General features: G+C 39.2%; 2 protein-coding genes across 2 annotated transcripts in view; both read right to left on the minus strand.

The window, feature by feature from the left end:
• Positions 1-1,217: 1,217 nt before the first annotated feature.
• Arr2 (arrestin 2) lies at positions 1,218-2,974 on the minus strand. Its single transcript, XM_090379004.1, has one exon. It carries the CDS (start codon positions 2,931-2,933, stop codon positions 1,743-1,745), a length of 1,191 nt encoding a protein of 396 aa, XP_090235130.1. The 5' UTR covers positions 2,934-2,974; the 3' UTR covers positions 1,218-1,742.
• Positions 2,975-18,549: 15,575 nt separating this feature from the next.
• Positions 18,550-26,981, minus strand: part of LOC150081266 (organic cation transporter protein-like) — a 74,408-nt gene continuing 65,976 nt past the window's right edge. Inside the window, exons 10-11 of the mRNA XM_090379477.1 lie at positions 23,796-23,935; positions 18,550-18,667 (exon numbers count right to left, since the gene is read on the minus strand). Of these exons, the coding sequence (XP_090235603.1) occupies positions 18,634-18,667; positions 23,796-23,935 (174 nt within the window). The 3' untranslated portion in view covers positions 18,550-18,633. The remainder of the gene's footprint in view (positions 18,668-23,795; positions 23,936-26,981) is intronic.

Consider the following 26,981-nt stretch of genomic DNA (forward strand, 5'->3'; position numbering starts at 1 on the left):
ATTTCAGATATGCAGAGATTATCTCCCTTGTATAAGGCAATGGTCAGGCCACACCTAGAGTACTGTATACAGGTCTGGAGGCCTCATTTCAAGAAGGATGTAGAGCTGCTGGAACGAGTACAGAGAATTGCAACAAGATTAGTGAATGGAACAAAGGGGTGCTCTTACGAAGAAAGGCTTAAGTTTTGCAAATTACAGTGTCTGGAGACTAGGCACCGGCGAGGTGATCTGATAGAGGTGTATAAAGCCTTGATTGGTTTGAGCATGCTCACTACTGATGGGATTCTTCCTCTTGCTCAGAATAATCACCTGAGAGGGCATAAATTCAAATTGAGGAAAGACAGATGTAGGATAGACGTGCGGAAATTTGCCTTTAGCCAGCAGGTGGTTGGTTGGTGGAACAGACTTTTCCATCCCTTGTCATGGAAGTTGATAGCCTAAATAAGTTTAAGGCTCAGCTGGACAGGTATTTCGAACAAACAGAGGGGTGAAGTGGAAATGTTTTTTTTTTTTTTTTTTTTTTTTTTTTTGGCTTATGCTGCATAAGCTTGCTTTCTTGCATCAGATGCCTCTGCTAATGCTAAAACATTCCCATTAAAATACAATCAATATATACTTGTATTTTAAGTACTGAAATTTCTCAAACTCTTCCAGATTAATTTTACAGGCCTTCAGTGCGATTTTATCAGGGCTGTGCAAAGGTACTTGGGAGCCCATGTGCAAAATGGGTTAAGGGGCCTCATTTATTTATGTTGAGACTGATGGCTGCCTCAATTGGGCTCCTCTAGATTGGGGCCCTGGTGTGGAGCACCCATTGCACCCCCATTTAAACAGCCCTGGATTTTATATTCACCAAAGTGATCTCTAAATGTAAAAGCAAGCTTTGAGAAAGTCACGTGCAGCCTAGCTAGCTTAGTATAAATTATTAGTGCATCATGGCATATAGGGGTTGTATTTTACTATTCTTGACTTATGTGATACTGTTTATATTGCAACAAAAGTTCGTTTGGTTTTCTATAATGCATTTCTTATAGTAAACTTAAAAACGTTGACTTCTTTCAAATATAAAATTTTGTAAATATTTCATATTTTTAAGTCTTTGAATAATGAAATTTTCGATTTTTTTTAATTGTTCTTTATGAAACAAATTAGGTAGCGTTATTTATTTTTTTTTAAATAAATGAATACACTAGTCTATCAAATAAAGAAGTATATACTACTCAAATATCACTGAATTTTAATCACAAGTATAAACATTCTGAGGTAAATAAATTTACTATTTTCATGTTAAATATCACGATTTTTGATTTATTATGTACATATTTATTTACCTATGCAAATGATCATGATATTTTGATTTATCGACACATCAGAATTCAGGGTAGTTTAATTTTAAAATATTACTAAGAGTGAATAATTATATCTTTAATCACCTTATCAAGCTGTAATAACATTCTGATCTTCAATTAAACGATTTATCTATATGTCTTAAGACATTTGTGATTACACCAAATAAAGTTATTCCAGATGTAGGCGGATATTAGTTAACACCAACGCCAGAAATGAAAGGAATTATATTCTAAACTGAATTAAATGTAATTCATTTCTGGAGGTACATATGAGTTTTTAACATTACTATTACCTTTATGGAGGAAACAATAGTTATTTCTGATTACTGTAAACTATACAAGCTGAGAAAACAAAATGCCTAAAGTTACCCATTGCCAACAAACTTTCAGTCCTTATTCTATTTCTTCACTGAATTGTCTTCTTCTAGCAAAATCTTCAAAGATAAGATCTGTGCTCATATCTCTGCTCAGTTGTTTCTTCAATTTCTGCTGTTGGACGATCTTTTCATCTGGAGCTCCTTTTTCTGGAGGTGGACTTACAAGTTTAAATGGAACGTCGGCTGTTAGTTCTCCACCTATTGCTCCCAAATATAGCCGAACACGCATCATATATGAGATGATTATACCAAGAGCATCAGTAACGCTGAGAGTAGATGATGCCAAGTTGGTATCGCCTTCCTTGAGCATGCCATCTAGAGCAATTCCACGTTTGTCCTTGTTGTTTGCTGCCAGTGGAAGTAGATAGAAAACTTTAGAAAGCGTTGCTCCTGGAATCACAGGGCATCCTTCTCGTGAGTCGATGCTAGCCACGGTTTTGCTGTAGTGGCCATTAACAATGGTCACTTCAGTGTTTTGTATCACTGACACACGAATGTTCTTTACTGTTTTCTTTGAAAAGTTGGAAACCATTGTATGAACTGCAATCTTTTCACCATGAAAATAGAATTCTTTGTCGAGAGTAACTTCAAGCTGGAGTTTGCCAGGACTAAGTACAAAACCTTTACTTACAATAGAACTTGGTTGTCTGATACTGGGGCTTGAATTCGCATACTGAAGTTTTCGGATTGCCATAGCTACTGAACTTCGTTTATGAGGTTTGTCTTCCTGATTATCTGCTACAAACAGTTTTAATTCATATTCTACACCAAGTGGCCTTCCCTGGTCATCAGAACTGGGTTGTAATGTTACTGAAGGTGGGGCATTGTCGGGAAGATCAAATGTAAAAGCAAACGCGTTATTTCCTAGTTTCCGAAGTAATCGACCTTGGAGATCAGATCTTTGTTCCGTTTGAGATGTAGGCGGATATACCCGTTCCAAGGCGAGATATAACTGGCGACTGAAGTGTAGTCCCATGACCTCATCTTCTTCTCTGCCATATCGGAAGGTTGTTACGATTTGACCAAACACGCTTCTTTCTTTCAAGTATTCAGAATCAACCAAAACTACTCCATGTACCGGTTCGCAAAAAGAGCCATAATCTCCAAAGTCTCTTTTACCTAAATACACAGTAAGCTTGCCATTAGGAGCTGTCTTTTTGTAGACTTTAACGGCTACAACAGAAACTAGCAGAAGCAAAGAAATCATACTGTTCCTTTGTCTTATGGACTGAAGGAATAAATCTACCTCTCTGCTTTCAATTCCTTTTAAGCAGAGTTTGTGACATTTAGTAGTTTTCGTTAATCCATTTACTTCATCACCTGACCTGTGTACCTTTTCCTTTAGAAAACATTGCTGAAAGTTCTTTGGCTTCATAAATGACACGCAATACTTGATCTCTTTAAATGTCACGCAGTCTAATCCATTTCCCTTTGCTTCTACAGCAAAACTTAATATGTTGTTCAGTAATGATCGAGATAAATATATAAACCACTTTTACACATACCCAATCGACAGGATTTGGAACAGGGGAATGCAAAAACCACGTGACTGTGTTATCGGAAGGTCAGCACTATTGTGTTAGTCATAAAGGAATTATTTTCTGCCAATTTTATATTTAAAAAAATATAAAATATATTAGTAGCATGCTAATAAACAGAGTCGGATCCAGATTGTTTTTCTCGGAGGATACATTTAATGTACAGTATTAGCATTAGCATTAGCATTAGCAAGGGCACATGATGCAAGAAAGCAAGCTTATACACTGTGCTGCCACTTTATTAGGTACACCTACCCAGTAGCGTGTTGAGCCTCCTTTAGCCTTCGAAATAGCCTGAATTCGTCTAGGCATGGATTGAACAAGATAAGATACTGAAAACGTTGTGCAGGAATGGAGTACCATGCAGACATCAGTTGTCACAGTTCCTTGAGATTCGATGAAGGTGCAAGCCTGCAGCGAACAGTCCTTTCCAATTCATCCCAAAGATGTTCAAATAGAACCCTAGGGGCTCACATCTGGTGAGTATGGGCTTGACATACCCAGGGTCCTGAGCGGGATATCATCACTCTTCTCTTTCTTGGTGATTCCCTTCTCTCTCTCTCTCTCTCTCTCTCTCTCTCTCTCTCTCTCTCTCTCTCTCTCTCTCTCTCTCTCTCTCTCTCTCTCTCAGGGTAACTCAGAAATTTTTTTTGGCTGGTGCACCATATGACTAATAATAATAATAATAATAATAATAATAGGATTGAGGTCCAGGGACCGAACGGGCCACTGCAGCAAAGAAAAGTCATTGTCATGTTCCTGGAACCATTCCATAGTGATTTGGGCTTTGTGCACCGGTGCATTATCCTGCTGGAAGTAACCATTTGACTGAGGATAAACTGTCAACATGAACGGATGCACTTGGTCAGCAACGATGTTTAGGTACGATGTGGCATTCAGATGTGAATCTATGGATATCAATGGACCCAACGTGTGTCAAAAAACATTCCCCACACCATAACGCTGCCCCCACCACTTTGCACAGTAGTCGTCAGACATGACGGGTCCATGGATGTATGTTGTTTTTGCCAAATTCTGAGCTTTCCATCAACATGATGCACCAGGAACGTCGACTCGTCAGACCAAGCAACTGTTTTTCAATCCTCGATAGTCCAGTGCTGGCGTTCCTGTGCCCACAGGAGGCGTGCTCTCTTGTTCTTCATTGATAACAAAGGTACCCGATGTGGCCGTCGGCTGATGTAGCCCATTCGCGATAAAATGAGATTAGTTGTCCGTTGCGATATTTTGTTCTGCGCACCAAGGTTGTATTCTGACGTGTTGTGCGACATTGTGGCCCGTCTGTTTGTTTGCACAATTCTAGCCATCCTCCTCTGACCTCTCTCATCAACAAGTGATTTTCTTCCACAGGAGTGCCGTTGAGAGGATGTTTTCTGTTCGTTGCACCATTCTCGAGAATGGTTCGTTGCACCATGCTCAATACACCCTTGAAACTGGTGCGTGAAAAGTTCAGGAGAACTGCCGTTTCAGAGATGCTTTGTCCAGCACGTCTTGCACCTACTACCATGCCACGTTCGAAGTCCGTTAGATCATTCCTTTTCCCCATTCTTGCTGCGGTTTGTACGCTTAACTGATACTGGAAAGATTGTTCTGCTGCATTTATATCCACAACTGTGGTCATGTGACTTGCAATGTTGTGGGAAAAACCATTTGTGTGCACAGCAGGGGCATGCCTAATAAAGTGGCAGCACAGTGTATAGCATCAGCCAAAAATTTTTTTTTTTTTGGCTGTTGCAGCATAAGTCTCAGTCTTCCTTGCACCATATGGCTAATAATAATAATTAATAAATTACTGCAATTAATAATACAATACAATTTTTATTTTATCAAGAGAATTTGTTTACAATAAAATAATAATAATAATAATACAATACAATTTATTTTCATTAAAAGAATTTGTTTATAATAATAATAATGACAATAATAATATCGGAAGGTTGTTATAATTTGGCCAAACACGCTTCTTTCTTTCAAGTATTCAGAATCAATTTTAAGCAACTTTAGAGAAGCATAATAATAATTATTATTGTGCTTCTCTTCTTTCTTTGTTTGACTGAAGCGAGGAACTTTAATGGGTTTTTTTTTTTTTTTCATTCCGTGGCTGAGTTAGTTGGTCTCCGGCGTAGATAGCAAGGTTTTTACCCAAGAAACTGGGGTTTTTTTCGTGCAGCAAAACAGGCAAATCGACCAGAGAACACACGCAATTTACAGACATAATATATATACAGGTATATGTAATAAATTACGGGTGGCTCTAATATAATAATTTGAATTATTATTATTTTTTATATATTTATTTTTAAATATTACATACGATTATGTTTACAAGATGATGTTCTTGGTGAAACCAATAATCACATTCGACTCCAATATCTAACTCTTTCATAAAATCATGAATTATTTTTATTGTTACACTTCAACCCTTTGCATCAATTGCATTCATATTTCATTTAAGTTGATTAGAGATGGGCAAGAAATAAATAAACGAATAATTCTTATTAATTAAACTTTAATCTATAATCGAATAAAACAACTATGGAGTCTTACAGCTTTATAAAATAAAATTGTTTCATTGGAAATAAAACAAAATCAAATTTAAAACCTGGGGCATTATTTAAAAAAAAAAATGTCCCGGTGTGCTTGTGGGGGCAAAAAAAAAATTTTTTTTTCATCAATAAATTGCTATATAATCGATTTGTTTTGGCTTGCTCAGAGGGATAGCCACATCTCCAGTATGCAGGATTGCAAGTCATTGTTGTTTAGATGATCCTTTGAAATGGGGGGGGGGGGGTATGACTTGAAGCTGGGCAGTTCCAGCAGAGGTGGCACGTTGGCTTAAAGTGTCACGCAGTATCGTCTCGGCACCATGGAAGCAGTTTACTGAGGGTTTTTCGTCCAGCAAAACAGGCAAATCGACCAGAGTACACACGCAATTTAAAAACATAATACATAAACCGGTATATGTAATCATTTACGGGTGACCCTAATATAATAATAATTTTTTTATGGAAGCAGTTTCAGGAGTCAGGAACCATTACCAGAAGAGCTGGCCAAGGTTGCCCGACGATAACGTCAATCAGGACAGACTGCTGTCTGGCTCTAACAGCAAGACTGAACCCTACGATGTCCTGTCATCAACTGTCTCTTGAGTTGCTGAGGCCAGAGATGAAAATATTTCCAACCGGACTGTTAAGAAGGCTCATTCAAGTTGACTGACTCTACGCAAGGAAGCCAGTAGTTTGTATTCCATTAAACCCAAATTACCGCACAGCTCGTCGAAACTGATGCCATTAGCATGTGACTTGGAGCCCTAACAAATTGGATAGAGTTCTGTTTTCTAATGAGTCCCGTTTTAGCCTACAGATTCTATACGTTATTTTATCTGGGGACAATGAGGAATGCGGTGCAATCCCTCCATCAGAGAAAGGGACACTTACAGTAAAGGCAAAAAAAAAAAAAAAAAAAAAATCAAATTACTGTATTAGGGTTACCCGTAAATGATTACATTAACCCGTATTCGTGTCTGTGAATTGCGTGTGTTCTCTGGTCGATTTGCCTGTTTTGCTGGACGAAAAAACCTCAGTTTCTGAGGGGGAAAAACCTTGCTATCTACGCCTGAGACCGACTAACTCAGCCACGGATTGAAAAAAGCCCACTAAAGTTCCTCGCGTCATCGACGGGATTCGAACCCGGGCCTTTGCCGTACCCCTCTTCATGTTTTTTTTTTTTTTTGATAGCGTAACTGCGCAGAGGTACCGCGAACAGATCCTCGACCCTCTGTGCGACTTTTTAGAGGTGCGATTGGCCCAGATTTTCTTTTCATGCACAACGCTTAGAGCACAATTGGTGGAGGAATGTCTTGAAACTGAAGATATCTAATGACTGCCGTGGCCAGCACGACTCATCGGTCACTTGGTAAGCTAAGGTCTGCGCTGGTGGAAGAATGGGATTTGTTGCCACAGAATCTTATAGACACCCCTATACTGAGAATGATTCATTGCCGTCAAGCCTATTTAGCCGTTGGACGTGATCATACCACGTACTAATGTCATGTGATCATATTTTTGAGCATTTTTTATCGATTTCTGTAATGTGACCTTTTTGGTAATTCTAATATAAAACTCCTATAAATGGCCCTTATACCTGTCCAAAGTTCTACGTGTTCTGTTAAGTTTGTCGAGGCAGTGTAATACACTGGTGTTCAAAATTTAAGGACCAGTCAGGTTTTCATCTGTAGCTTCTCATAGTAGTGACTTCGATATGGGAAAAGTACACCAAAGGAACCACGTGAGATTCAGAAATGATGAAGGAAACAACACCGACACAACAATGGAAACAAAACGGTACAGAGGGGCTTTATTCAAAAATAGCAATATGGCACTGGCTGCCATGATACAGATGCATCATTGCCAAAGATGGAACAAAGGGAAGAGGTGGTCCTCAGTAGGAGATATGGCCACCCCTAATGTGGATGCAGGCTTTGCACCGCCTGTCCATACTTAGAACAATGTTGTTGATAAATTCTTGCGGTAACATCGTCCATTCCTCTGTCAGCGCCATCTTCAGCTGATGAAGAATTTCTGGTGGGCGTGGACGTGCCGCTAAGTGTCTCCCCAGAGCGTCCCATATGTGTTCGATGGGATTTAGAACGATGGAACGGGCAGGCCAATCCATACGAACAATGTCTTCACTTTCCCAAAGCATGTCACAGCTTCAATGCGATGGGGTGTGGCGTTATCATCCATAAACACGGACTCGGGGCCAATGGCACATCGGAACAGACGCACATGGGGAACGATTACCTCAGTACAGTACAGTAGCGTGAACCGGTTACAGTACCGCCTTCCAGTATCTGGCGTTGTGTACATCATCCAAAATAACGCCTCCCCAGACGAGAACACCTCGACCGCCATATCGATCCCTTTCAGTAATGTTTGCGGGGTGATACTGTGTGCCGACCTCTCACCAGATTACCTGACGTCCAAAATCGCTGCTGAGAGTGAATCTACTCTCATCAGTAAAGAGTACCTTAAGTAAAGATTTTGTGGTTGTAACCTTTGAAATAGTGTTAACACCAGTGTAGCTCTTGAAGGTATTTTTATTTTTAAAGTTTCTCTCTAATTAGCACAGAATTTCAAAATACATGGTTTCATTGATCGATATTAAGAAATCAATCTCATAGACACCCCTATACTGAGCGTGGTTTGAATTTTTGGTGCATTTGTGACATTCATTTTTAAAATAAGGAACAGAAAGAAGCGACATATAACGTCAAATCAAAGAAGAGAAGAGAATATAATCAGCTTATATGAAATGCGCATGTCGAAAATGCAATCTGTCTTATTTTCGTCTGCTCGATTTGCTAAGGATTCTTTAATTGGATTTTTCTTGCTTGGCAGCTTCAGCTTCAGCTTGGCATGCATAAAACAGGTATGTTTGTCAGTATGTAATTTTAGTAGAATTTAACAGCAATGCAAAAAAAAAACTGTTAGAATTTCATTTATAAAAAAAAAAAAAGTCATTTTAATCAATATTGCACAAACTTGTGAAGTATGAATTAAAATTCATATACTTTAAGTAGTACTTAAACAGACGCTAAAATATCCAGTTATAAACAGGTTACCAATTAAATTCAGTTTATAAAATTTGTACATAAGAAAATATTACATTTTTAATTATTTATTTATTCATAACAATAAAATGTTACTAATTTTATGCTTTTGATAGACAAATCGGGCAAAATATACAGCGTCATTTGAATTTTTATTTTTTGATAATTGTAGCCTATCGTAATACTTAATTATGGTATTAAAATGTTTACTAAGAAAAAGAAATACTTAAGCGTATTGCAGAAGTGAATTTTAAAGGAATGAAAAACTGTTGACTGAATGCAACAAGTATCAGTATTATTATTAATTATTGTATTAATTATAATATTAATTACATAAATTTTGGTTTTAATAGTGAAAATGATCCTTGCATATAATCCTTATAACTGCTTATGGAGAAATTATACTAATCAGTTACCATATTCCGTTAAAAAAATAATAAAAAAAACTTGAAACTGATAATTTAATAGCTGGTTTTCAGAATTATACTAATCCTCCCTTATATCCAGCTGTTAAAAAATAAAAGCGGTTTTATGTAAAGGAAGTACAGGTTCCATAATGGAGATTTCTCCTGTCCAAATAAATGATTTTTATATGGAGAGATTTTTTTCATTATGAGTGTAATTCTTTCTTAAAATCTATTCTCTTTTTTTTTGTTTTGTTTTTTTATTAAAGCGATATTCCAGTGTGAAGAATTATTTTCTGATTATGTAAATAAGTTAGTACGCTTTTGTTGTCCTTCAATCAGATGTTATTTAAAATATTTATTCTAAATGATATCAGTACACATCAGTATTAGGTACATTCTTGGAGCTAAGTTGCCAGTTTCTGCAGCCACCAATTTTTATTTATTTATTTTTTTAATTTAAATGAAGTGTAGCGTATAATTAAAAAATATTATAATCGTTCAGTCGTCAACTATAGTAATCCTGTATCACTAGCGTAACTACCCTTTTTCGGGCCCGGAGGCAAAGCTATAGTTCCTCAACCGTTTAAAATTGAACATGTGTGTGTACTGACTTCCATTGATACTTGGTCTTGTTTTACCCAAGCACTACTTGTAAGACACAACTATAAATATTCTCGTAGGCCTTCGAGGGGAAGTACGATTGTGAATACACGTTGCCGCGATCGATTGGGTTAACAGGCTTCTAGCGCAGACTGATAATAATAATAGGATGATACATAAGCAATCCGTCTGTCGTTGGCATCTCAATAGAACTGAAGAACCCGAGGTCAACAATTGGTGTGGTGATGTGACTTGCAAATGGAAGCGGGCTGGTGCTAAACCAATCACAAAATTACCGGAGAAACCTCCAAAGCTGACAGAAGTCATGAAAAGAATCGTTTTCTCGGAACGTAGGTCGATATTGTCGCAGCACACACAGAGCCTCAGTGAGACGATTAGGACACATTAGCACCAATAAAGTGCGCAGGATGCTGCATGATATGGGTTTCCACGATCGTGCAGTCGTCCAGAAGCCACTAATCACAGAGCCTCAGTGAGACGATTAGGACACATTAGCACCAATAAAGTGCGCAGGATGCTGCATGATATGGGTTTCCACGATCGTGCAGTCGTCCAGAAGCCACTAATCACCCTGAATAATTCCAGGCGCGGTCTAACTGAGTGTAAAGCCATTCTTGGACCATAAGCCGATGGAAAGCTGTGCTTTGGAGTAACAGGTCATTGTTCATGGTCTACCAGTCTGTCTGGTGGGTGTGTCTTTGTATGGAGGATTTCCGGAGAAAACTATCTGTCGGACTGTATCGACAATCCCGACAGTAAAGTTTGGCGGAGGCAGCATGATGGTTGATGGGCTGGAGCTGTTTTTCGTGATTAAGGATGGGTCATGGTTTTCATGATCCATGAATTCTGAGGTCCATTCATGGACGAAACCATGTATGCTGAGGTCTATCTAAACGGCCTTGACAATAATGCGTTAACTGCATCGTGACAGCATGTCAGGGAAAGCCCTTAGTTGTATAAGTAGGAGAACGGTTCATGTTATAACGCTCGCATTGTGAGAGATTAGTTTGAGGATATGAGGGTCAAAATGTTGGACTGGCCAGCTGAGAGCCCTGACCTTAAATCTGTATAGAGAACCTTCTGGATGAATTGAATCGTTAGTTGTGTAAGATGAGACATTGCCCAAAAACCGGAGCTAAAATGGTCTCTGCTTTGAAAGTCGAATAGTGGAAAATATTGGTGACATTTACAAAAGCCTGGTGGAAAGTGTTCCATGGTGACTAGAAGCTATCATAAAGGCTGAAGCTTTCAGCACACATTATTAGTTTTCCTGTAAATAAGGGATATTTGTAGTATGCAGGTGTCCGGTTATTAATGGTAAGGCAGCGTATATGATATTGAGGCATAAACGATATTCAATTTCGCGACAACTGTTATCCAACAACTACCAGCCACGTTGTTGATACATGATTGAATTTCATCCACACTTTGGACATTAATGGTATACATTTATTCTCTAATGTAACTCTAGAATAAAAATCCAGAATGGTTATATCCGAGAAGCAAGGAAGGGAGGAGAGGAAAGAAATAGATCCTTCTTTTTCAATCCAACGGCCATAAAATATATTATACAGAAATTCCCTACCTCCTTTGGTTTAAAAATAGAGCCTTCGTGGAAGCCTATTAATATCTATGTCCAGTGTACTTTTCTTTTTGTCATCACTATCATCTGTCATCGTTCCGCTGTTCCACGAGTCGACGTATGAAGCCTCGCCACCATGCCCTGTCTGTGTACTTCTCTCCGTCGTTGATTTCACTCCAGTTTCCTCCACTCTTAATGACATCGGTCTTTATCATGTCCTGCCCCTCTCTTTCATCCTCGACAAACCATTTTCAATGTGGCCTTTCAATCCTATTTTGGAGTTTTTCAACCTGAATTCTCACCCTAATCACATCATTCCTGATTTTGTCGCGTCTTGTCTTTCCGGCTATGCTCCTCACAAATCTCATTTCTGCCCCCTACTTTCTGCTTTCATCCTTTTTCCTCATAGTCCAAGTTTCAGATGCATACGTCACAATTGGTACGTAATAGGTCTGATACATAGCGTTCTTACGCTTCAGTAGTATGTTCCTGTTCCAGATCAGATCTCGTTTGCCTATAGTTCTCGCCCGCTTGTATCCTTCTACGTATTGCTTCATTTTTTAACCCCGGGGGCTCACATCTGGTGAGTATGGGCTTGGCAAACCCAGGGTCCTGAGCTGGATATCATCATTCTTCTCTTTCTTGGTGGTTCCTTTCTACTTCTCTCTCTCTGTCTCTCTCTCAGGGTAACTCGGGAATTTTTTTTTTTTTTTTTTTGGCTGGTGCAGCATAAGCCTCTGGCTTCCTTGTACCATGTGGCTAATAATAATAATAATAATAATAATTATCACTCCAGTCTTTGTAATGGTGCTTCCTAGATACTTAAAGTTGGTTTTTTTTAGCGCTTTTTAGCTATATTTTAACCATTTTTAGCTCTTTCCCTACCATTGTAATGTATCCGTCAGACTCGCCACTCCTCCTCTTCAGAACCATTACTTCACTCTTCTCCTGACTAAAAACCAGCCCAAATTCATTAGCCATACTAGCATGCCCACATATCAACTTGCTGTTTCACTTGTTCCCTGCTCTCTCCACATATGCAGATGTCATCTGTGAAGAGTTCATCTGGTCTTGTCCAACTTGTTCCGCCACTCTACATTGCACATCATTCGTGACAGCTATGAACAGTAGCGACAGGGCGCCTCCTTGCCTCAAACCTGATATTATTGCGAAGCTCTCCGTATTGGTGTACATATTCTTAATTCTTTCCACAAGATGTTCCTCTATTCCCAAGTTTCTCGAAATCTCTTACACTTTTTCTTTCTCTCTTTACAGTATCAAACGCTTTCTTTACGTCCAAAAATCCCACTTATTGTGTTAATAACAATTTTCCATCAGTTTTCTGATGCAGAAAATTACATCCACCGTCGAACGATCGGCCATTCTATTTTCAATCGTTCCTCTTATCTTCCGCTCTAACGCTCTCTCGTATAGCTTACTCACATGTGATGTCAGTGTAATGCCTCTATAATTTGAACACTTCTTTCTGTTTCCCTTGAAAAACGGGATGATCAAACCTTTTCAGTCCTTCAGCACCTGTCTCTCATCACATATATTGTGGAACGGTCGGCACGTCCACGCTATTCCTGCCTCGCCTGTAGCCTTCATCATCTCTCCGTTTATCTCATCTATACCAGCAGACTTACCTGTCGATGTATTTCCGTGCTTGCACTTAACGTCATTCCACTCAAGTCTGTCTGGTCTCTCTCGATATCTTCTCTTTTATGAACAATCTACCTCTGTCCATTTTGCTGGCTCTCCTGCACGTTTAACAGATTTTTGAAATACTTCTTCCATATTTTTCTTATCTCTTCATCCTTGGTTATTAGGTTCTCATTCTCATCCATCAAGTATTTTCTCTACTTACCATCTCTTCTGCTGTTCCTCACCATACCATACCATACCATACCATACCATACCATCTTTTTATTACCGTCGATATCTTGTCGTAGTTTCACTCCATTTTTCCAACCACAGCCTTCTCACGTTAACTATCCGCTTGGCGTCTCTCTTCACGGTTTCGTATCTCTTCATTCTCATCATTTCTGTTCTGGAAGTAGGTCCTGAATGCATTATTCTTGTTTTTCACAGCCTCTCTCGTCCTCACATTCCACCATGGGATTGCTTGTCCTTCCACATACCTGCTCTGTCAGTGTTTGAATGCTTTCCATTCTGATTCTATGCTGTTCACCACCGTCTTAGGTACAACCTTTCTGAACATCCTTTTTTTCCCTCTTCTTTCAATTTCCACACCCGTAATTTTCTCTCTCTTGTTATTTTGATCCTCTTCAATTTAGGGAATCTTAAAACTCCAACTAACCTGTGATCACTACCCAGGGAGACACTCGGAATGACCTTGACGTCCACTAGTCTTCTTTGTCGCTCCTTATCCACGAGTATAAAATCGAGGCAATTCTGTTGACCGTACCAATCGTATCTTGTCACTTGGTGACTCTTTCTCTTATTGAATAAGGTTTTCTATGACCAAGCTGCTCCGTAAACAGAAATCCAACAGCTTATCGCCATCATCATTCCTAAGGTCCCCAACGATGCGGACCCATAACGTATTCTAGTCCTCGTCTCTCCACTCCTACTTTTGCGTTCAGGTCAACCATGATGACTATATCTCCACCTAAGTTCTCTTCGAACTTAGCATTAGCATTAGCATTAGTAGAGGCATTTTATGCAAGAAAGCAAGTTTATGCAGCATCAGCCAGAAAATAATAATAATAAAATAAAATAAAATAAAATAAAATAAATAAATAAATAAAAAATAACCACTTCCACTTCACCGCTCTGTTTGTTCGAAATACCTGTCCAGCTGAGCCTTAAACTTATTTAGGCTATCAACTTCCACGACAAGGGATGGACGTCTGTTCCACCAACCAACCACCCCCTGGCTAAAGGCAAATTTCCACACGTCTATCCTACATCTGTCTTTCCTCAATTTGAATTTATGCCCTCTCAGGTGATTATTCTGAGCAAGAGGGAGAATCCCATCAGCATTGAGCATGCTCAAACCATTCAAGGCTTTATACACCTATACCAGATCACCTCACTGCAGCCTAGTCTCCAGACACTGTAATTTGCAAAACTTAAGCCTTTCTTCGTAAGAGCACCCCTTTGTTCCATTCACTAATCTTGTTGCCCTTCCCTGCAGCTCTACATCCTTCTAGAAATGAGGCCTCCAGGCCTGTATACAGTACTCTAGGTGTGGCCTGACCATTGCCTTATACAATGGAATAATCACCTCCTTATCCATGCTAGAAAAATTCCTATATATCATTGACAATACACCATGAGCTACTCTTGCAGCCCGTCTACACTGCTCAGAGAACTTCATATCTGCCTACACAACCACCCCTCCCAGGTCCTTTTCATTCTCTACCACTGTCAATGTAGTACCACAGAGTTGATACGTTGCTCTGGGGTTGCTGTTTCCCATATGTAGCATTTTACATATGTCAATGATAAACTTCATTTGCTACTTCTCAGCCCATCTGCTCAACCTTTCCTTTCCAGATCCTGTTGCAGCAGCATAGAGTTAGTAGTGTCCTTGACAACCCTGCCAACCTTAGTATTGTCTGCAAACTTGGACATTAAGCTTGATATACCATCATCAATATCATTTATAAATACAGAAAACAATAATGGACCCAATACTGAACCCTGAGGGGCTCCACTAATAACATTAGTCCACGATGAGCAGTGTCCATTGGTTACCACTCTCTTGTCTTCTCCCCCTTAACCACCCCTTTATCCATAGCAGCAATTTGCCTCCAATGCCACACTGCTCCAATTTGTGCAGCAGTCTTCCATGTGCAACAGTATCAAAAGCCTTTCTAAGATCCAAATATATAATATCAAATTTATGTCCTGCATCCAATTCTTCTGTGACTGCATCATAGTATCCAATCAAATTGGTCAGGCAAGACTTTCCCTTAACAAAACCATGCTGTGTCCGAGCTAAAACTGAAGTCTTGTCTAGATGTTCCTGCAGTGCTTCTTTAACCAGTGCCTCCATTAATTTACCGGGAACAGAAGTTAAACTGACAGGTCTATAATTACTTGTGTCAGCCTTTGGTCCTCCTTTGTGAATTGGGGTCACATTCGCACATTCACATTCTCCAGTCCAAGGAAGCTCTCATAATTATGGCTAAGGGTTTGCTTACTTCCTTTGCTGCCTCCTTTAATATTATTGGATAGATCCCATCCACCCCAGGTGCCTTTCTTGTGTTTATCTTCAATTTTTCCTCCACTTTACTCTCAGAGATTACATTATTCTCTAGCTTACTGCCAGAGTCGAATACATCTCTGGCATTCCCCTTGCTGAATAACTCCTCATGTGTGAATGTCGATGCAAAATATTCATTCAGTTTGTTAGCTACCTGAGCAAGATCATGAACAGTTGACCCATTGATATCAAGTGGACCAATCTGATTCATCCCCTTCCTTCTAGAGTTTACATAAGTAAAGAACTGTTTGCTGTTTTTTTTTTTGCATCCCTTGCCAAAGATATCTCGTAATCTGCCTTCGCCTGCCTAACCTCCTTTGTAACTTGGTTACAGATCAACTTATATCTGTCATAGGCTTCTGTGTCACGTGTTAATTTGTATGTATGCCATGCATTTTTCTTCTCTACCATATGTCTCATTAGTTCATCTGAAATCCATTAAGCCTAAACCTTGAACAATATTTCTTAGTTGGTATGTAAAGCCTAGTAGCTTCCAAGATAAGTTCTTTGAATGCTTCTCATTTTGAATTTGCTGTTGGTAACATCATCAATTGGTCCCACTGTATAGAATTTAAATACTGTCTCAGTCCATCGTAGTCGCCTTTACCCCTAATGGTAGTTACCTCCTTGAGTAAATCCCACTTCAACACACTGTGATCACTGCCACCTAGTGGTTCATTTATCTGCAGATTCTTAATGCATGAAGAATCACTGCTGATAATCAAATCAAGAGTATTACTCCCTCTAGTTGCCTCCCGAACATGCTGATGTAGAAAACAATCATCCAATAAATCCACAAAAGCCTTGCTAGTGTGTGAGTAACCAGCCCCCAAATTCCAGTCAATATCTGGGAAATTAAAATCCCCCATTATAAGACTCTCTGATTTACTGACCCACTCTATTTCCCTGTACAATTTCTTATTATACTCATCAGAGTCATTAGGCCTATAGCACCCTCCTACTCTCAATTTCGATCTCCCAATGCTTATGTCAAACCAAACTGACTCGACACTGCACTGTCCAGCGATGTCGACTGGCTTCACTTCCTTGTATTTTATGTATTTCTTAACTAATAGCATAACCCCTCCTCCCTTCCTATCCTTTCTGTAGGCATTGTACTCCCCAAATTCCAGTTCTGAATTCCTTATATCTGTGTGACACCACGTCTCTGAAATCTCAACAATATCTGCCTTTGATGTTTTGAGCAATACCTGAAATTCATCAAATTTATTTACCAAACTTCTAGCACTGGTGTACACGCAAGTATACATGCACCTGTTCTTTTTCTTAGCCACCCTAACACAACCCATGTGTTTACTTGTACCCCAATGATTCCCAGCAGTGTCTGAAATATCCTGCAATTTATTTTCCAGGCTGCTGCTCATTCCAATAGAAGCAGTGCAAGAATCACTTTCACCTCTGCCAGTGACTACTGTTAATCTATTTGTCCTTGTATCCCTCCAATCTAGCAGTTTTCCGACCCACCTAACACTGCCTCGATAGCATCAACGAACATTCTTGCACCCTTTCTATTTAAGTGTATCCCATCCCTGTAGAAGCAGTCTCTCCTCTTAACAAGTACAGTCCAGGCTGAAAAAAAGTCTACCCCTTGAGCCTTGCGCAATCTTTCCAGGGCCGAATTGATCGACAGGGCTCTCATCATATACTCCCTCCTATCGTGTCTGGGCAGAATTGCAGACACTTTCAAATTCAACCCTAATTCTCGGCTTTTGTTCAACAGTGATCTGTACTTGTTAAGTAATTCTGCCGGTCTCGTACTGTTGATATCATTAGTGCCAACGTGTACAACAATATCACCTTTTGTGCCCTTAAAAGATGATATCCGCTCTACAACGTCATCAAACTTTGCCCCTGGCAGACATACCCTGGTCCTGTTCCACCTATCCTTTTTACAAAGCATGTTTCCCGTTTCCCTGACAATAGAGTCACCAACAACTACTAGTTCCTTTGGGACCAGCGCATTCTGCCTTGGGGGCTGCCGCTGTGTTGCGCGAAGACCAAGTGCAAGCTCTGGCATTGGTGTGGGCAGCTGAGATCTTGATGGGGGCCCTCACTTTTAATCCTTCGAGGGCATCCACCCTGTCCTTCAATCTGTAATATAGGCCCATAACAACGCTGAGGTGTCGCCTGATTTCCTTACACTCCTTGCATCGCGCACAAACAAAGACATCCCCCATGGCAGTATCATGTTCCGTCCCGACTGCTCCACAAACATCAAGCAAATAGTGCATTTTAAAAGGCTGTGATTCAGAGGGCAACTGCCCCCCCTCAGTTCTCCTCTGAGCCAAGGCACCATTAGCTTGAGCCTTTTGCTTTGCTGCTCTGGTTTGAGTCATAACTTGTCCCCAAACTTCAGCTTTTCCATTTCTTCGCAACCAGTTTGTAGCGCGTAACATTGTACTATCTTCAATGTTTCATTTTCGTTCATTTTCAATTTAATTAACTCTGATAATATCGCTATTATTCACGATCTGCCAAATCTGTTTTCTTTTTATGGTGGTTTGAAATATGGTGAGCAATATGCACATGCCCGCACTTGGACACCTGCATGTTTCAAAGAACCTTTATCGATACAATATTTAATAGAGTGTCGGTCCACTACTGGCTTCTTAATTACACATTGTATCCTCGTCAGCAGACTGAACCAATTTTTGACGACTCAATATGGTTTATTTTTGGTATATCCCAGGGGGCGTTCGGATACTTTTGGCAAATGCATGTACTGTATATTTGTCTCTAAGGTTTTTAACAAGAGATACTTAAAACAAAGAAAGTACAGTTTTTCATAAAACGGATTTATTACAACACATTATCTACAATAAAATTACTGGGAGATGATGCTTCAAATGTAGGGTCCACCTGTGCCATTCTGCTTTCACGCTCCATTTTCTGTTATTTTCTTCTGACATCTGAAAAGAGAGAATTAGAAAATTATTAGATTTTTTTTTTTTTTTCTGTAAATTGATATCGAGGCTATAAATTCATGTCATTGCGTAAACGCCAATTCAGATGATCATTGGCGTGATAGCTATTCGTATTAAAATTATATTAATAAAATTAATGCACGCTATCCAAGTTAATTATTATCAAGTTATAATTAACACATGCTATCAAGAAAAGTTTGCCGAAGCAAACATTTTTTTCCTCAAAATTCTTTTTTTTTTTTTTTTTTTTGTTTGATAATTTTGAAAATAGCAATTAGGATAAGAAGGGATGTCCCTCAGGTTTTTATGTACGACAGCGTACGTCAAACGGAGAGGCTCGCGTACAGAGTGAGAATAAATACCAGAAGAGACTTTTGGTAAACAAAAACTGCAGCAAATAAAGAAATTTGAATACTTATAAAATTGAAAGTTTAGACGAATAGGAGATGGCAGCCACTCAAAAGTAGCAGTTTTGATTGGACCATTTCTAATCGGTAAAAAATTATTTCATTCGAAAGAGAAATACAGATTGTTAAATTTTTTCGTGCAAAGCGTGTGGGTCGAACCCAGAATGTGTGTGTGTGGAACGGAATTGACACTTTGAAGAGAAGGTATAGTTTAAAGTGTGTGTAGGGTAGGCCCGTTCGGCCTTGCCTCAGTCAAGGAATATAAATGGAAAGTAGTGTTTAATACTGAACGCTTGTGTTAATAGTGAAATAAAGTTAATATAATAGTGAATTGAAAAATTATGTGATGTAATAGATTGAGTAAGATGGAGATAAAAATGAAGCCGAAGGAAATTGGGAAAAAAGGATAGTGAGAGGGAATCGACAGCCAGAATCGTGATGAATCAATCCATTGAGGGACTGCGACCTGCCGCATGTTAATTATTTTGAGAATATCGAATACCAATTAATTGAAGTTTATTTCTCAACCATTGTAGTGTGGTTGAGAGAATTTTAAAAAATGAATGACAGAAAGTGAATATTAGAGGTGGAAAATTAGAAGTAAAGTGATCATTTATCAGTTGTGGTTGCCCTTTGTATTATTTATGTATGCATATGTGAAAATAACCTTGTTGTAAAGTTAATGTTTTGTTATTCTAGTTTGCATGTCAGCCTCAACTGCTCATGAGAATGAGATATACACAGTTCTGCCCAATTACATCTAATTTATTTTAAAATTAACAAAGCGGTCAGGTTGCACCGTGGGGATTACTGCTTCGAGGAGGATGCTATTCTGTCACAACAGTTGTCAGAGAACAATATTAGGATAATGGGTGTATAAAGTGATACATCCTAAAGGAAAGGGGCAAAGGGACGACAGAATAAAAATAAAGAAAAATATAAGAAAATAATAAAGATATGATTACTCTCTACACCCCGGGTTCGAATTCCATCAATGATGCTAGGAATTTTTTGACTCTTTTTCACAACGTGGCTGAGTTAGCAGTCTCAGACGAGGGCGGCATGCTTTTGATTCCCGAAACTCGGGTTTTTCGTCCAGAAAACAGGAAAATCGACCACAGAATACACACAATTTACGAAAACGATATACTGACACAGCAGCGCCTAGCTGCTTAGTCGTTTAACACACACACACTAACAATCAATAAAGATGTAATAATAAGCTCCCTTCACATTATATCTCCCATAGTTCCAGTTCATCCCAAAGGTGTTCAGTGGGATTAAGATTTTAGCTCTGAGCAGACGAATAAAGCTTTTGCATGGCATTCATAGTTCGCAGACGAATAAAGCTTTTGCATGGCATTCATAGTTCGCAGACGAATAAAGCTTTTGCATGGCATTCATAGTTCGCAGACGACGACCAATGCACTAAACTCAAAATACAAGAAACGATCCCAGGCGGTGATAACAACTCCTGCCAAACTTCACAGTTGGGATGATACAGTCTGGTAAATAACGTCCTGCAGGGATAAGCCAGAACTAAACGTGGCCGTCATATTGGAAAACCGTGTAGTCACTTCATACACAACCTTCCAACTTCCAAAGAATGTTCTAGTCAAGTCGACGCTGTGCATCGTGCGCGTGTGGTTTTCGGCAGCTCTTCCGTAAAACGTGATGCTGTGCAGCTGCTTAAGTATCATACTTTCACTACTGTCAGTTTCTATGGTCTCCTTGAGTTCATGGTTAACTATTCGACGAGGAATGCAATCAATCCAAATGTTTTTCGAACTGTAGTTTCTCGAACTACAATATTTCCATTTGATGATTACGTCAACCATCGCTCAACTAGGATGTTGAAACTTTGCTGAAATGGCATCGACGGAATTCGAACTCGGGTCTTTTTCACCCAGAGGTCTGCTGGACGAAAAATCCAAGTTTCCAGGATGAAAAAAAAAAAAAAAAAAACTATAGCCTGAGACAAACGAACTCAACCACATTGTGAAAAAAAAAAAAAAAAAACACAAATTCCCCAGTACTTTTAAACGGACTACTACATCTTGTAGTAGTCTATTCAAAGGATTATGCAGTGGTGTCTGGAAGTCTCGATTAGGATCATGCAGTGGTATCTGTGAATCTTGGTGAATGGGACTCATTTCATTCTGTTATAACTAATCAGCATTAGCATTAGTAGAGGCATACGATGCAAGAAAGCAAGCTTATTCAGCATCAGCCAAAAAAAAAAACCACTACTCCCATTTCACCCCTCCGTTCGTTCGAAATACCTGTCCAGCTGAGCCTTAAATTTGTTTAGGCTATCAACTTCAACAACAAGCGATGGGAGTCTATTCCACAAACCAACTGCCCGCTGGCTAAAGGCAAATTTCCGCACATCTATCCGACATCCGTCCTTCCTCAATTTGAATTTATGCCCTCTCAGGTGATTATTCTGAGCAAGAGGAAGAATCCCATCGGCATTGAGCATGCTCAAGCCATTCAAAGCCTTATACACCTCTATCAGATCACCTCGCCGATGCCTAGTCTCCAGGCTCTGTAATTTGCAAAACTTAAGCCTTTCTTCGTAAGAGCAACCCTTTGTTCCATTCACTAATCTTGTTGCCCTTCTCTGTACTCGTTCGACCAGCTCTACATCCTTCTTGAAATGAGGCCTCCAGACCTTTATACAGTACTCAAGGTGTGGCCTGACCAATGCCTTATACAAGGGAATAATCACATCCTTATCCCTGCTAGAAAAATTCCTGTATATCATTGACAAGACACCATGAGCTACTCTTGCAGCTCGTCTGCACTGCTCAGAGAACTTCATATCTGCCTGCACAATTACCCCCAGGTCCTTTTCATTCTCTACCACTGTCAGCATAGTACCACAGAGTTGATACGTTGATCTGGGGTTGCTGTTTCCCATGTGTAGTACTTTACATTTGTCAATGTTAAACTTCATTTGCCACCTCTCAGCCCATCTGCTCAACCTTTCCAGATCCTGTTGCAGCAGCATAGTATCAGTAGTGTCCTTAACAACCCTGCCAACCTTGGTATCGTCTGCAAACGTGGACATTAAGCCTGATACACAATCATCAATATCATTTATAAATACAGAAAACAACAATGAACCCAACACTGAACCCTCAGGAACTCCACTAATAACATTAGTCCACGTTGAGCAGTGTCCATTGATTACCACTCTCTGTCTTCTGCCACTCCACTCAACCATCCCTTTTTTTCCATAGCAGCAATTTGCCTCCAATGCCACACTTCTCCAATTTGTGCAGCAGTCTTCCATGCGCAACAGTATCAAAAGCCTTTCTAAGATCCAAATATATAATATCAAAGTTATTCCCTGCATCCAGTTCTTTTGTGACTACATCATAGTATCCAATCAAATTGGTCAGACAAGACCTGCCCTTAACAAAACCATGCTGTGTCTGAGCTATAACTGAATTCTTGTCCAGATGATCCTGCAGTGCTTCTTTAACCAGTGCCTCCATTAATTTTCCTGGAACCGAAGTTAAACTAACAGGTCTATAATTACTTGTGTCAGCCTTTGATCCTCCTTTGTGAATTGGGGTTACATTTGCACATCTCCAGTCCATGGGTACCTCCCCTGAGTCCAAAGAAGCTCTCATAATTATGGCTAGGGGTTTGCTTACTTCCTTTGCTGCCTCCTTTAATATAACTGGATAGATCCCATCCACCCCTGGTGCCTTTTTTATGTTTATCCTCAGCAATTTCTCCTCCACTTTCCTCTCAGTTATTAGAAAATAATCTAGCTCACTGCCAATGTTTACTTCACCTACGACATTCCCCTTCCTGAATAACTCCTCATGTGTGAATGCAGATGCAAAATACTCGTTTAGATTGTTAGCCACCTGAGCAGGATCCTCAACTGTTGAACCATCAACATCCAATGGATCAATCTGACTCATCCCTTTCCTTCTTGAGTTTAAATAGGTAAAGAACTCTTTTCTGTTTTTCTTTGCGTCCTTTGCCAAGGATTTCTCATAATCTGCTTTTGCCTGACTAATCTCCTTTGTGACTTGGTTACAGACCAACTTATATCTATCATAGGCTTCCATGTCACCCATTAATTTGTATGTATCCCAAGCATTTTTCTTCTCTGCCATATGTCTCATTAGTTCATCTGACATCCATTTTGGCCTAAACCTTGAACAATATTTCTTGGTTGGTATGTAAAGCCTGGTAGCTTCCGAGATTAGTTCCTTGAATGCTTCCCATTTTGAATTTGCTGTTGGTAACATCATCAGTTGGTCCCACTGTATAGAATTTAAATACTGTCTCAGACCATCATAGTCGCCTTTACGAAAGCAAAAACCCTTCCCTTTGCCTCTGATGGCAGTTACCTCCTTTAGTAAATCCCTCTTCAGCACACTGTGATCACTGCCATCCAGTGGTTCCTTTATCTGCAGATTCTTAATGCATGAAGAATTACTACTGATAATCAGATCAAGAGTATTACTCCCTCTAGTTGCCTCCCGAACATGCTGGTGTAGAAATTATAGTTACAACAAACGTTTATGAGGGGGTTGCCTTTCGTTTCTAGACCTGAGCGATTCGCACCATAGCACCTGCCTTTTTCAGGTTATTTTAAATCATTTTAAAGTATACGTTTTATTACTATTATAATTTCATACAAAAATCATGCATTATGAATAGAGAGATTCGTTACTTACTTTGACTGCCGTTCAGCTTGCTCCAGCGTGTCTGGAAGAGTCTGATTTTTGGTTTCGGGCAGAAGTAACACCAGCAGGCTGGCTATTATGGATAAGCCTCCGTAAATTCCAAGAGGGACACTGCTATGGGTAGCTTGACCCTGCGTATTAAAAATAAAAGCACTGTATATTATTTTCTTTCAATCAGTTCTGACAAACTTTGGATTATATCGTAGCATGTGATCCAACATCTATGGAAGGCTGGCTATTTAATAATAAAAATAAAAATAAATAATAATAAAACTTAAAAAGTTATTTAATGAAAATCGAAATTGTGTTACAGCACTTCATGTAAATTAATGCTATATTTCAGACTCTAATTTTAAATTTATTGATTTTTTTTTTAGTTCTGGTGTTTTGTTTTGTTTTTTTTTACTTTATTCTTTTGAAACATCATATAGCCAAATTTCAGAATACTGTTATTTGTCAGTTGGTAAGGAAGTAAGCTTACTTTAAAATAGGTGCAATGTTTCTCGGGGAGGCTCTGAAACAAATGTGATACACGTCTCATCTCATTCCACATATCGCTTCTTTTTTCAATTTTTCTGTGAAGGCTTCCCAAGCCAAACTGTGGTAACCCCCACGTGTGTTTGTGAAGATACTGTACCCAGCAAAGCCAATTAGTGTAGGTTGTGAATATGTTTGCGCAGTGTGGTTTAGGCTTATGCTGTTGGCGGTGAGTGATCAACCTCTTAGCACATCGAGTGCAGGATGTGCACCTCGCTGATTACCATCCCTGCTCTGTGGAGGCGGGCCGTCTATCATCGTACTTATCGTACGGGACGGAGATAAATTAACGTTTAGGGGCCGCCTTGCGTAAGACACAACACATGTCCACATATCCATCATCATACTTAGTGCGTATTACAGGTAAAAAAAAAAAAAAAAAAAACAGCCATATTAGGGTAACATGGGAATACCTCATCTACCCATGTGTATTATGTCTATAAATTGCGTGTGTCCTCTGGTCCGTTTGTTTCCTTTTCTTGGAAAAAAACCCGAGTTTCTTAATCCGGGACTTTTTCCATGCGGTGTGGGGAGGCTGGTGATTATAAATACTGTGTTACCAGCACAGACTGCGCATTACTAATAAAAAAGCACTCAGCGCCTCTACCTGCAAAGATAGAGGAGCTGAGTGCTTTTCAAATGAATTCTTTTCTTCGTCAAATGAGAAAGCTAAGAAGTCGAGAGTAGTCCCTTTTTTGAGAACAAAATTGAAAATTATTGCTTGTTTTTAAGCTGTAAAATAGACAGTAGATATCGGATACGAACATGGAGAAATGTTGCCTACAATAGTAAGAACAACTATTGCTTAGGACACAAAAATATAAAGGTGTTGCAAAATTAGTGTCTGTACAAGGAAAGGCTACAAAAGATGTGGATTACAGAGTGGGAAACCAGATGTAATGTAGAAGGAGCAGATTAAGGCACTTGGGGGAGGGGGAAACAGAAAAATGACAATGTAGAATTCTCACACTGAAAAAAAAAAAAAGAAGAAAAATCGACCACGAAAATAAACTGTATCCCTGAGTTAAAAGTTGGCACTCAGCCTGACGAAATCTGGGGTTCCTTCGGAAGGTGAAAAATAGGATAAGGGTAGATACACAGTAGTTATAGGGCAAGTTTTTTTTTTTTTTTTTTTTGACTAATGCAGAAGAATCTTTGTATTTTTTTCTTTATTAATATAAATTCATTTGGTTGTGAGTCGCCGATAACACCGGTCCGGTTGATGTCTAACTGGAAGGGTATTACGTCATCCAGTTCGTACAAATTATTGAGGAACCGAAATACCGTCCCAAACAAACCTTCAACGACAATGAATCGGAGATCTCTGGAGGAAAATGCCCGAGAGAGACTTCATCACGAAGTTAGAGCAGTTCTCTAGGTTATGTCATCTAAGAATCACCTGACTTCTTCTAGGAGGCAATGCTTCTTGGGATTTAAGCTTGAAACCGACACTCCTTTACTACTACAAGGAAGAGCTTTGAAAGCCTTTAGCTTCCTGTTTGGAAATGAAATAAGAAAGCGTGGGTTACCAAGGTCTTGTTCTAGAAGTGGTTCTGCCCTGCAGTAAAGATTTACCTCACGGATCGTCGACAATGTTCTTGTACCTTGAACACTGATCCTGATCACTCAGATAAGACTGTTAAGGTGAATTAGTGAAGAGATAATGGAAATGGAACAGTGAAGTCCATCTTCTTTCCCCAATGTGATATCAATCCTACAGTCCATGGACCAGAATGAGATTGTCCATTTTAAGCAATACTACCATATGCTCACAGTTACTAAATGTTTGTAGGCCCGTGTAATAGAAAAGTCTACTTTAAAAGAATATTGAATATTGGAAACGTTTCAATGTCAAAAAGGCCGTAGGCACCATTGTAATCGCTTGTGATGAAGCCAGTTTCAAATGTGCGAACCCTACATGAAAATAGTTATGCTTGAATGTGTTGCCAAGTGTTCCTCTTGAATTTGGCGATCGAAGTCATTGATTTCGATCGCCAAATTCAGAACACTTGAAAAAGAGTAAAAAAAGTATCGTTGAGCTGGATAACCCGTTTAGTTTAGAATTAATTCCAGTAATGTTATATATATACTCACAGTTACTAAATGTTTGTAGGCCCGTGTAATAGAAAAGTCTACTTTAAAAGAATATATATATATATATATAGATGGCACAGGTTAAAAACTCAACACGAACACCTACTTCAATTTAGTAAATTCAAGGCCTCACAGGAGTTACCTGAAGAGATGAAGAAACTTAAGAACTTTGACACTGAAAGACTTTAGAGTATGTTTCACGTGCAGAAAAATCTTCCTTTAGCAACGAAGATTGATATTTCTGCTGATCCTTGTTTTTGTTACTACAACAAAGCCCTGAATGAGATGAGACACTAAAATACAGCCAACTTTAGATTCAATTTGCAAGAAAATGGATTATAAGTTCCTGCTGTGTAAATGAGGTTGATTCACCCTTCAAGGATTAAAACGATACATACATTGCATGTTTAAATCAATAAACTTACTGTTGAATTAATTTTATTGGTGTTTATTTATCCAAAATATGAATTTAATATCTAAGTGTAAGACTTCCCTAGAACCAATTATCATAACATGCGCGTCTATTGCGCCGTATCTTCCCTGGTA

This window comes from Mastigoproctus giganteus, chromosome 8, assembly GCF_048544385.1.
Source record: "Mastigoproctus giganteus isolate SK-2022 chromosome 8, ASM4854438v1, whole genome shotgun sequence".
NCBI classification, from domain to species: domain Eukaryota; kingdom Metazoa; phylum Arthropoda; class Arachnida; order Uropygi; family Thelyphonidae; genus Mastigoproctus; species Mastigoproctus giganteus.